Raw genomic sequence first — 12,667 nt, forward strand, 5'->3', positions numbered from 1 at the left:
AATCTGAGGAGTAGGGACATTAGTTACCCATTGTAACCAAAGCAGTTAGGGAGTGCTTTTGAGATGACGAAAACCAAGGAAAAAAGGATGGAGATGAACAAAAATGACTTCATTAAGCCAGAGGCAGGCGAAGCCACACGACTTCTGGAAAAGTACAATAAGAACTCAGGTTCCCAAGGAGAGGGACATGGGCTGAGGGTAACTTGGTGCCTGCAAGCAAATTCCTTAACTTGCCCGCCCTCCTGGCACTTCATGCCGACACAAGCTCTGGTACTGGGGCCGCAGTATCAGAAGGCTGCTCTCCTTCAGGCCCGCCTTGCTGTCCCTGCAGGGTTGCAAGTGGGCAGTCGCTCAAGTAGGAGGCTTTCTAAGGCTTCCACTGCCCACTGGCTGCACGGGCATCCTTCGACCAAGACCGACGCTTCGTGACCACTATCCCCATCCTTCTTCAACCTAGGTCACCGGTGGCGGAAGCGAGGGGCAGGAAGGAAACGATGCCCACAGTTGTAATTTTATTTCTGGAAAACCGTTTCCTTGCCCTGGCTTTCAGGTTTCTACTTGAAGTCAGCTTCCCCATTCCAGGCTCCCCCGAGCTGCTACCTCACCCGGCTTAGAATGCCGCTGTCAGCCCTCCATCCCTCCGAGAAGCAGCCTCGCGTTCCTGGGAACAGGGGCACAGGAGGCAAGCCAGGCCCCAGGGACACGCATTTACAGGACCCAGGAGTTTCTCCCGCGGCGGCCCAGGATCCCCTTGCCTTCGTCTCCCAAGGAGGGTCCTGGGGCGGCGTCCGGGAGCCTGCATTTTTAATCAGCGATTGGGAAACACACTCAGGTTGGAGAACCTCTGCTAGAGACCTCGAAAGTCTCCTGTGGGTGTCACCCGGGCGGAGAAGGAGGCGAATCTCTCTCTGAGCGGGTACACTGAGGCTCCAGGGGGAGGCCACCCATCGGCGGGACCCAGGGCACGGCATTTTGGGCAGCCCTTTCCTCCGGCGATCCGATGAGGCAAGGACCCGAGGGGCGCTGCTCCAGGGCCTTTGCCTCTCGGGGGTAAAGTGACGCTGGGGGACGGACGAGGTGGGCGGCGGCCGAGGCCCAGGGCAGGCAGGGTCGGAGACCAGAGCGGGACTGCGGAGCCCAGTCCGGGCGGGCTGCCGGCGGAGCAGGCCCTGTGAGCAGGGCTGGGCCCGGGGCCGGGACGGTGACCGGTCCGGGCCGTCCCCTTGGCGCGCCGGGCTCACCTCGTCCTCCTTGTGGTTGCGGGTGCCGTGGACCAAGCCCTACAGGTTCTTGTCGAACACGCGGTCGATGATGCCCTTCACCGTCTTGAGGACCATCCCGGCTGCCCGCAGGCTTTTGCTCCGGGAAGCCCGCGGCCGGTCGCTGTGAGCGGGCCCGAGGGCCGCGCCTGCCACTCACAGATCGCTGCGCTGCCGACCGCTGCGGCGGGGCAGGCCCCCAGGCCAGAGCGGCGGCGGGGTCCGAGGACCGCGGCAGAAGCGGCGACCAGCTCGGCAGACACCGCGACACCGCTCTAGGCCACTTACAAATGGCCGACATGATGGCTGCAGGTCAGCTGACGGCGAACGCCCAGTCCCAGCCGAGCCGGCCCCGGAAGCCCCGCCTCCCAGTAAAGCCCGCCCCCCACCCCCGGGACACCGAGTTTCCCTAACGACGACAGGTAGCCCAATGGAAATACGGACACCGCCCTCTCCGGCTCGTGGCCCCGCCTTTTCCGGCCCAGAACTCTGCGCTCTCATTGGTCAGTGGCCTCTGAAGCTCCACCCTTTTCCTCGTGCGGGGTTCTGGCCACGCCCCTTAGAGACAGGTTCTCACTCTTCCATCAGCCCACAGCAGTGGACAAGGCTGGGTGTGGGCGGAGCCTGAGGTGGGCGAGGCGCCCACATGGAGTTCAGCTGGCAAGTTCCAGGGGAAGAACGGAGCTTCGCCTTTTCTGAATGTAAAACCTGAGGCCGCCCGAGAGCCTCCCAACCCAACGCCAGGGCGCGGGGAACGGATCCTGTGTTTCCCGCAGCCTCACAAAATCTTGTGACATGGATAGGACAGGGAGTAACATGCCCAAAGGAAGAAAATGAGGCAAGAGGCAGGACTTCATTCATAATCATTAATCATATAATCATTAAGTAATCAATAATTACTTAATCAATAATCAATCATTCAGTAAACATTTGTCGAGAGCTTGTTGCGTGCCAGGCATGGTAACGGGTGCTGGGCATTCAGCAGTGAATGAGATATACCGAGTCCCTGCCCTCCGAGATACATCATTAAGATTGTAAAAAACTTTGGAGGCTGAGGCAGGAGGATCACTTGAGCTCAGGAGTTCGAGAGGAGACGAACAACATGGCGAGACCACAGCTCTACACACACACACACACACAGTAGCCAGTCATGATGGTGCACGCCTGTAGCTCCAGCTACACCTGAGTCTGAGTGAGGCAGGAGGATCGCTCGAGCCGAGGAGGTCAAGGCTGCAGAGAGCTATGATACTGCCACTGCACTTAAGCCTAAGTAACAGAGCAAGATTCTTTTGGTTTTTTGTGGAGACGGAGTCTCACTCTGTTGCCCAGGCTGGAGTGCAGTAGCGCAATCTGCAACCTCCACCTCCTGAGTTCAAGCGATTCTCCTGCCTCCTGCCTCAGTCTCCCGAGTAGCACGTGCCACCACGCCTGGCTAATTTTTGTATTTTTAGTAGAGATGGGTTTTCACTGTGTTGGCCAGGCTGCTCTTGAACTCCTGACCTCAGGTGATCCGCCCGCCTCAGCCCCACAAAGTGCTGGGATTACAGGCGTGAGCCACCACACGCGCCTGGCCACACTCTCATATTTTCAAAGGAAAACGGAAACCTGGAGTTTTAAAGTGAAATGCCTCCCAACATTTAAGTACTGACAGTTTTTAGAAACAAGGTAGGTCAAACAAAACACATAGGTGGCTCTGAGTTTGTAGGTAGCCTGTAGTTTAATATCTTTCTTTCTTTCCCATTCAATTCAGCTCCATGGGGCACATGCCATCTCCCGGCTCGTCACAATGTCTGGATCAAACAAATGAAAAACAGAAATGATGGCCTCTCCCACCAAAGCTCCAGGGTTGGAAAGAGTCCCCTGGCAGGGAATTGGCACTCATTATGCCCATCCTCTCTCTCTTACTTGCCTGCTGGAAATGTCCCCATCTCCCTTTGAGTCCTCCTCCAGGGCTACCTCTGTGAGCTTCATTATCCTCTGTCCTGAAGTCATCATAATGGCCAGAGTGGCCTCAGCTCAGGGCCTCTGTGACATCACCAAGGACCTGCAAGCAGTTGTGAGGGCAAGCAAACCCATCATGAGCAACTCCCTTCCCCATCTCTGCTCACCATGTGGATGCTGAAATGGTTCCTGGTCCTGCTTCTGTGCCTCACCTGCAGCTATGCCTTTATGTTCTCTTCCCTGATAGAGAAAACTAGCGAACCCCAGGGGAAGGTGCCATGTGGAGGGCACTTTCGGATTCGGCAGAATCCACCAGAGCACACCCAAGGCTGGCTTGGGAACAAATGGCTCTGGCTTCTGTTTGTTGTTGTGCCGTATGTGATACTGAAGTGTCGAGGAGACAGTGGGAATAAAAAGGTAAGGATGGCTCCATTTTTTACACCACATTGATGCAATCTCAGGAGTCTCAGGGAAACAGATGTTCTAGTAAGTCTAGGTGGAACCTTTGCATATAATGAACCTATCTCATGGTCCTGGGCAAAGTTAGCAAATTCCCCTCCTGATGTATCCTTAGTGAAGACAATAGTCCCCAGAACCACAGATATCGGGACAAACGGTGGAAGATGACCTTCTGCTTATTGGCTCAGAGTTCTTCTGGTTAGATGGATTTTTTACAATTAGAATAGATTTAGGCCGGGCACGGTGGCTCAAGCCTGTAATCCCAGCACTTTGGGAGGCCGAGGCGGATGGATCACGAGGTCAAGAGATCGAGACCATCCTGGTCAACATGGTGAAACCCCATCTCTACTAAAAATACAAAAAAATCATCTGGGCATGGTGGCACGTGCCTGTAATCTCAGCTACTCAGGAGGCTGAGGCAGGAGAATTGCTTGAACCCAGGCGGAGTTTGCCGTGAGCCGAGATCGCGCCATTGCACTCCAGCCTGGGTAACAAGAGCGAAACTCCATCTCAAAAAAAAAAAAAAAGAATAGATTCAAGAACTCAACCAGGAATGGTGGCTCACGCCTGTAATCCCAGCACTTTGGGAGGCCACGGTGGGTGGATCACCTGAGGTCAGGAGTTTGAAACCAGCCTGGCCAACATAGTGAAACCCCGTTTCTACTAAAAATATAAAAATTAGCTGGGCACAGTGGCACGTGCCTATAATCCCAGCTACTTGGGAGGCTGAGGCAGGAGAGTTGCTTGAACCTGGAAGGTGGAGGTTGTGGTGAGCTGAGATCACGCCACCACATCCAGCCTAGGTGATCGAATGAGACTTCATCTCAAAGAAAAAAAAAAGAACTTCTGGTGTGTTTCAGAAGGTCAAATTATTCACAGGGTCAGATTCAGTGTTCCCCCTGCTTTTTAAATTTTTCCTAGTGTTTCATTTACTGCAAATACCTGAGCTAAATGGAAATGGTATCATTATCCCAACAAAATATGAGACTTGTGCTAAATAGATAAAGGTGTAGGCTGGGCATGGTGGCTCGCACCTGTAATCCCAGCACTTTGGGAGGCCGTGGTGAGTGGATCACTTGAGGTTAGGAGTTCAAGACCAGCCTGGCCAACATGGTGAAACCCTGTCTCTACTAAAAATACAAAAATTAGCTGGTAAGGTGGTGCATGCCTGTAGTCCCAGCTACTTGGGAGACTGAGGCAGGAGAATCCCTTGAACCCAGGGAGGCAGAGGCTGCAGTGAGCTGAGATAGTGACACTGCACTTCAGCCTGGGTAGCAGAGTGAGACTCCATCTCAAAAAAAAGATAAAAGTAGCTGGATGTGGTAGTGGGCACCTGTAGTCTCAGCTAATTAGGAGGCTGAGGCATGAGAATTGCTTGAACCCAGGAAACGGAGGTTGCAGGGAGCCAGGATCATGCCACTGCACTCAAGCCTGGGTGACAGAGTAAAACTGTGTCTCAGAAAAACAAACATACAAAAAGAGATAAAGGTGTAAAGTAGTTTGAGCCGGGCCTCAAAGTGACCATAAACAACTCTTTCATGTAGAAAGGAAAAGGGAGAGAAAGTGTGTTCTCCCCTAGAAAGACCCAGCACGTCATGGTACTGTGCCCAGACTGATTAGAGCAGGAATTGGCAAACTTTTTCTGTTAAGGACCTGGGAGGGTGTGACTATTTTCCACTTTGTGGGCAGTATAGTCTTCCTTGCAACTACTCAAGTCTGCTGGTGTAACATGAAAGCAGCCTTAAGCAATATACAAATGTGAATGTGCATGATAGTGTGCCAATAAAACTTTATTTACAAAAACAGGTGGTGGGCCAAATTTGGCCATAGTTTGCCAATGCCTGCATTAGAGCAGTGCAAGAACCATCTTCTCTTAAATGGGCCCAACTCTCTTGGAACTGTGTCAAAACCAGCAAAGTCCACGATATTATTGACTTTGAGTATCTTTCTCAACAGGAGCAGAGTCCTCCTGGCCTTCGAGGCAGCCAATTTCGCACTCCACTAAAGAAAAGTCAAAATGCTTCCCCCAACAAAGACTGTGCGTTCAATACCTTAAGCCAACTCGAGGTGGAGCTTGTGAAATTTGTGTCCAAGGTGCGGAATCTTAAGGTTGCTATGGCAACAGGTGGTGGCAGCAACCTCAGGCTTCGAAGGTCAGTGATGCCTGCAGATCCACACAATAATATCACGATCTATGAAATTTGGGGAGAAGGCGGCTCTAACTGAATGGATTTGTGTGTCAAAAAAATAGAGAAAAAAGTTAAATGCTGACAAACTGTATGCAAACTAATAAAACTATTCTGAAGAACTTCCGCATTTGAGACCTTGCTTATTTTCTTTTTTCACTAGAAGGAAAAGTGAATGTGAGACCAGCAGCCACAGCGGTGATGGTTTTGGTTTTGCCTCTCTCCAGAGCTGTGGGTGGTGAGAAGGGCACTGAAAGCTGCACAATAGTACGCGATGACCTCGTGCTTCCGTGCAGTGGCCGCGGGTGGACCACGGAGCTAGGGAAATCTGGGATAAGATGCTGATGTCATTTCCATAAAAACTCTTGTTTTCTTCTCTATAGTATCTATTTGCGCAAGACACAGAACTGCTTTTTATCTCTGACACATTACAAAAGATGACTTTAATGACAATTTTTAAGTGACAAAATGATTCATTTAAGAGAGGTGTATTCTAGAGTCCATCTGATTCTCTCACCGCCACAAGAGTCCTTTCATTCATTCCAATCAAAGTTTCCATGTATTGACTCTTCCCTCTACCAAACTAGCAGTTACATTTGTCAATAGTTGGATTAAGAAAAAGGGAGAGACCAGGCACAGTGGCTCACACCTGTAATCTTAGCACTTTGGGAGGCTGAGGCAGGAGGATTGCTTGAGCCCAGGCGTTTGAAACCACCCTGGACAACATAGTGAGATTCCTTCTCTATTATTTTAAAATAATAATAATAATAATAATAAATATTTAAATTTTTAAATAAAACATAAAAATAAAAATAATTTTAAACACCATTTTAAAAATTTAATAAAAAAGAAAAGGGGAAAATAATTCATACTTTCTATATCATTGAGGTTTTGAATACAGATATGCTAACATCTGTATCAAAATCAGTCAATATGTACTTTATCCTACTTATTTAAAATATGGGTATTTTACATGTTAGTGTGGCTGACTCTGTACATACTTACAAATATAAGGCCCTTATTGACCTCTGAGCCCATCTTCCTCATTTAAAAGGCCAACCTGGGCCGGGTGCGGTGGCTCACACCTGTAATCCTAGCACTTTGGGAGGCCGAGGTGGGTGAATCACCTGAGGTTAGGAGTTCAAGACCAGCCTGGCCATCATGGTGAAACCCCACCTTTAAAAGAAATAAAAATAAATAAAAATAAAAGACCAACCTGATGGTTTTGTAGACACACCTGTGTGTGGCTGGAAAGAACAGTTAGTTGTGGAACACTATGGAAATTCCTTTATTTAACTTCAGTCCAAACTTCTGGTGCCCGACAGAGAAGTCCTGAATCTCCACCACCTTCCTTGCCAACCACAAAGTCCACTCCCATTATTTGCATGAGGCTTTCAGGATCCATCCCAAACTGGCAATTGTCTTCGTGTGTGGAAGGTGGACCTCTTGTAAAAGGTCCTTGAACATTTTGCTTTTTGACTTAACTCTCAGGTTTCAGTATGGGAGAAATGAAAGGAGCCAAGATTACTCCTTTCGCTTTCCATATTAGTTATGAGTGTTTTCAAGCAAAACAGAGTATGTGAGTCATCGTCACAGCCCACTCTGAAGAAATCCAGATAAGAAAAAGAAAAAAAAAAGGTGGCCAGGTGCGGTGGCTCACACCTGTAATTCCAGCACTTTGGGAGGCCGAGGTGGGCAGATCATGAAGTCAAGAGATCAAGACCAGCCTGGTCAATATAGTTAAACCCCATCTCTACTAAAAATATTTTTAAAATTAGCCAGATAGGCCGGGCGCGGTGGCTCAAGCCTGTAATCCCAGCACTTTGGGAGGCCGAGGCGGGTGGATCACGAGGTCGAGAGATCGAGACCATTCTGGTCAACATGGTGAAACCCCGTCTCTACTAAAAATACAAAAAACTAGCTGGGCATGGTGGCACATGCCTGTAATCCCAGCTACTTAGGAGGCTGAGGCAGGAGAATTGCCTGAGCCCAGGAGGCGGAGGTTGCGGTGAGCCGAGATCGCGCCATTGCACTCCAGCCTGGGCAACAAGAGCGAAACTCCGTCTCAAAAAAAAAAAAAAAAAAAAAATTAGCCAGATGTAGTGGCATGTGCCCGTAATCTCAGCTACTCGGGAGGCTGGGGCAGGAGAATCTCGTGAACCCAGGAGGAGGAAGTTGCAGTGAGCTGAGATCACACCATTACACTCCAGCCTGGGTGACAGTGCGAGACTCCATCTCGAAAAAAAATAAAATTTAATTTAATTTAAAAAGAAAAAACATGGTTTTAGCCAGTAATCTCAAGATGGGGCAGGTTTTAGATCGTCTTCATTTAACCAGCAGATACTTAGACCCACAGTCAGCAAGCCATAGCTCACAGGCCAAATCTGGCTACCTGCCTATATTTGTACGGTCTTGCGAACTGACTGATAATGGTTTTTATATTTTTTCATGGTTAAAAACATCAAGCAGGGTGTAGTGGTATGTGCCTGTAGTACCAGCTACTCTGAAGGCTGAAGGAGGATTGCTTGAGTCCAGGAGTCTGAGTTCGGCCTGGTCAACATAGTGAGACCCTGTGGCTATATATATATATGTATATGTTTGATGACATGAAAATTACATAAAATCCAAATTTTAGCACCCATGAATTTTTACTGGAACACAGCCACACTCTAATTTACATATTATCTATGGCTGCTTTTGCGCCACGTAATTTCCATATTATCTATGCTTTGTGCTTACAATGGCAGACTTGAATTATTGCAGCAAAAACCAATACGGCCCACACGTATTTACTAACTGCTCCTGACAGGATAAGTTTGCCAAACTCTAATTTATGCTAATCTCATATGTTAACAATGAGGCCGGGCTCGGTGGCTCAAGCCTGTAATCCCAGCACTTTGGGAGGCCGAGGCGGGTGGATCACGAGGTCGAGAGATGGAGACCATCTTGGTCAACATAGTGAAACCCCGTCTCTACTAAAAATACAAAAAACTAGCTGGGTGTGGTGGCGCGTGCCTGTAATCCCAGCTACTTAGGAGGCTGAGGCAGGAGAATTGCCTGAACCCAGGAGGCAGAGGTTGCGGTGAGCCGAGATCGCGCCATTGCACTCCAGCCTGGGTAACGAGAGCAAAACTCCGTCTCAAAAAAAAAAAAAAAAAAAAAAAAAAAAACAATGAGAAGCCTGCACGGTGGCTCACATCTGGAATCCCAGCACTTTGGGAGGCTAAGGCTGGCGGATCACCTGAGGTCAGGAGTTAGAGAGCAGCCAGACCAACATGGAAAAACCCCATCTCTACTAAAAGTAAAAAATTAGCCAGGCGTGGTGACACATGCCAGTAATCCCAGCTGCTTGGGAGGCTGAGGCAGGAGAATCACTTGAACCCAGGAGGCAGAGGTTGTAGTGAGCCGAGATCGTGCCAGTGGCACTCCAGACTGGGCAACAAGAGCAAAACTGTCTCAAAAAAAAAAAAAAATCAAGAAATAAGCCAGGCGCGTTGGCTCACGCCTGTAATCCCAGCACTTTGGGAGGCCGAGGTGGGTGGATTACGAGGTCAAGAGATCGAGACCATCCTGGTCAACATGGTGAAACCCCGTCTCTTCTGAAAATACAAAAAATTAGCTGGGCATGGTGGCGCGTGCCTGTAATCCCAGCTACTCAGGAGGCTGAGGCAGGAGAATTGCCTGAACCCAGGAGGCGGAGGTTGCGGTAAGCCGAGATCGCGCCATTGCACTCCAGCCTGGGTAACAAGAGTGAAACTCCGTCTCAAAAAAAAAAAAAAAAAAAAAAAGCCGGGCGCGGTGGCTCAAGCCTCTAATCCCAGCACTTTGGGAGACTGAGGCGGGTGGCTCACAAGGTCAAGAGATCGAAACCATCCTGGTCAACATGGTGAAACCTCGTCTCTACTAAAAATACAAAAAATTAGCTGGGCATGGTGGCGCGTGCCTGTAATCCCAGCTACTCAGGAGGCTGAGGCAGGAGAATTGCCTGAACCCAGGAGGCGGAGGTCGCGGTGAGCCGAGATCGCGCCATTGCACTCCAGCCTGGGTCACAAGAGGGAAACTCTGTCTCAAAAAAAAAAAAAAAAAAAAATCAAGAAATAAAAAATATATTTCCTATTCACTAAGTGGAAGTGGATCATCATAAAGGTCTTCATCCTTGTCATCTTCACATTGTGGAGGAAGAGGAAGAGGAGGGATCGGTCTTGCTGCCTCAGGTGTGGCGGAGAAGGAAGAATCTGAGCATAGATGGACCTGCAGTCCAAACGTGTCGCTCCACAGTCAATTGTATAATGAAGAACAGTGATGAGCTGTTTGGTGGAATATGCCATGATGTGGGTTTGAAGGGTGTTTTCTCATGATGGGAATGCGGTTGTGCTTGTGTGGCAGTAATGCTGGAGAAGCACTGTGGTGTCCTCAGTGCCTCGGACCAGGGGTTTGTGTTGTGTTGACACCCCTTGCTGTGCACATTCGCTGTGCTTGTTGGCTGATACTGGTGTTCACTGGGCTGTGATGGGTGTCGGCTCTGCAATGGTACCTTTCCCCTTACTGTTAATACATGTATTAGGGGAACTGCTTTGAGATGCACCAATCATGCCTCCTTAGCCTTCCACCTGCTAAGCTGAACAGGCATCAGTGGGCCTTGCTGCAACAGGGATTTCTGCAGGGTTCAGTGCTTGCCTGACGGCAATTTCAATTTTCCTCTCTCCTTCTACATTTTTTCTTGATTGGAATTCTGCCATAAGGAAGAGCTGTTCCTTCGCCATTGACTGATGAATGGATTTCAGTATGGACTTTTAGGTGTTTATTTTACTCTATTAAAATCTGATATTTTTGTTATTTTCTGGCTTTAACTTTCCCACCTTTGGCATTACGAGCTCCTTCGGGTTGGCACGTGTGTTCTGTGAGCAAGCCCCTTCCTCTTTTGAGCAATTCCTTTCTGGCAACCCAAGATGCTCCATGCTCATCTGGTTCATTGCCTCCTTCATCCTGGATCAGCCACTTCCCCAAGGGTCCAGGTTCCTTTTCTTGAAGAATGGTGTTTAGAAGCCAGGACCTGGTTCCCAGGTGTGCTCGTCACTACTGGGCTGCTATTGCTCCTAGGCCCTCTAATAGGAAATATACGCTTGGGTGTATGAAGCCTCTCCCCAAACACAGCTACGGTTCTGCATCTGTCTGGGTATACACATGTGAAATACCATGACTCTATGCTGACCCCTCCAATTCTAGAAAGACACTTCATGTTCATCCTAGCCACCTTCCTTCTCCTTCTTTACAGCTTCTTTATCCAACAGCAGGAAACCCGGCTTTCGTGTTCTGTTTTTATTTCTGTGTTTGATACAGCTTGGATCTGTGAAATCTCCTGTGGAAGTGTAATCCCCAGTGCTGGAGGTGGGGCCTGCTGGGAGATGATTGGATCGCGGAGGTGGATTTCTTACGAATGGTTCAGCACCATCCCCTTGGTGCTGTTCTTGTGACAGTGAGTGAGTTCTTGTGTGGTCTGGTCCTTTAAAAGTGTCTATGTATTTTGGTATTGCTGAAGCTGTAATTTCAGGGTAGATTCCTAGAAGTAGGATTGTAAGGTACAAAGTTAAGTGCATATGCGGTTTTGTTAGGTAGTGCCAAATTTCCCTCTAAACGGATTGTGGCAATTTGCATTCTCACAAGAGATGCTGATACAGGTGTGGAGACTGACCCGCGGCTAGGTGGCTGGAGCAGCTCACCCCGCAGCATCAATGTTAGAAGCGGTGCTTATGCGACTTGCAGTTACTAGACAATGCCACTAGATGGCAGATACAGCCCGTCACAGAGAACAGAGAGAGCATGTTCTCCAGATTTTGCTTCAGGGACCTCTGATAAACAACAGCTGTGTAAATTGGAGTAATAGGCTGTGTTTTTTTTTTTTTTTTTTTTTTTTTTTTGAGACGGAGTTTCGCTCTTGTTACCCAGGCTGGAGTGCAATGGCGCGATATCGGCTCACCGCAACCTCCGCCTCCTGGGTTCAGGCAATTCTCCTGCCTCAGCCTCCTGAGTAGCTGGGATTACAGGCACGCGCCACCATGCCCAGCTAATGTTTTGTATTTTTAGTAGAGACGGGGTTTCACCATGTTGACCAGGTTGGTCTCGATCTCTCGACCTTGTGATCCACCCGCCTCGGCCTCCCAAAGTGCTGGGATTACAGGCTTGAGCCACCGCGCCCGGCGTAATAGGCTGTTTCTAAATCACTAGTAACAACTTTTTTTTTGAGTTTTTTTTTTTTTTTTTTTTTTTTGAAACAGAGTCTCACTGTCTTGTGCAAGCTGGAGTGCAGTGGCGTGATCTTGGCTCTCTGCAGCCTCTACCCTCCTCTGAGTCCAAGTGATCCTCCTGCCTCAGCCTCCTGAGTAGCTGACCACAGGCACATGCCACCATGCCCAGCTAATTTTTTTAATTTTTTGTAGAGACAGGGTTTCACTATGTTGCCCAGGCTGGTCTCAAACTCCTGGCCTCAAACGATCCTCCTGTCTCAGCCTCCCAATGTGCTGGGATTACAGGTCTAAGCCACTATGCCAGCCACAAGTAGCATGTGTAATACTGGTAGTAATAGTAACATTATTTTTATTAGCAGGTAACATTTTCATTTGATTATTCATTCATACAATAAGTGTATATTTGTTCTATGTGCTGTTAGGGGCACTGGGATGAAGAGATTTAAGAACAAACACACACAACCATCAGCTTGCATAGAGCTTTTATTTTCCTGGGGTAGAGACAGAAAGGAAATACAAAAGCCAAATACATAGTCTATTGAGGGCATGGGCGCTCTGGAGAAAGACAGCACAGAAG

At 48.8% G+C, this 12,667-nt stretch overlaps 1 protein-coding gene across 1 annotated transcript; it reads left to right on the plus strand.

The window, feature by feature from the left end:
- Window positions 1-3,288: 3,288 nt before the first annotated feature.
- Window positions 3,289-5,967, plus strand: LOC101032214 (protein FAM209A). The gene is made up of 2 exons (XM_003932611.4): window positions 3,289-3,617; window positions 5,616-5,967. The coding sequence occupies exons 1-2, from the start codon at window positions 3,369-3,371 to the stop codon at window positions 5,883-5,885; spliced, it is 519 nt and encodes a 172-aa protein (XP_003932660.3). The 5' UTR covers window positions 3,289-3,368; the 3' UTR covers window positions 5,886-5,967.
- The last annotated feature ends 6,700 nt before the right edge of the window (window positions 5,968-12,667 follow it).

The sequence above is a fragment of the Saimiri boliviensis genome, chromosome 9 (assembly GCF_048565385.1).
Source record: "Saimiri boliviensis isolate mSaiBol1 chromosome 9, mSaiBol1.pri, whole genome shotgun sequence".
Classification (NCBI taxonomy): Eukaryota; Metazoa; Chordata; class Mammalia; order Primates; family Cebidae; genus Saimiri; species Saimiri boliviensis.

Bases quoted from the DNA above. Each gene is read 5' to 3' on its own strand.
- LOC101032214 (XM_003932611.4), top strand. From the start codon at position 3,369: ATGTGGATGCTGAAATGGTTCCTGGTCCTGCTTCTGTGCCTCACCTGC. The intron at 3,618-5,615 runs GTAAGGATGGCT...CTTTCTCAACAG, and splicing joins GAGACAGTGGGAATAAAAAG to GAGCAGAGTCCTCCTGGCCT.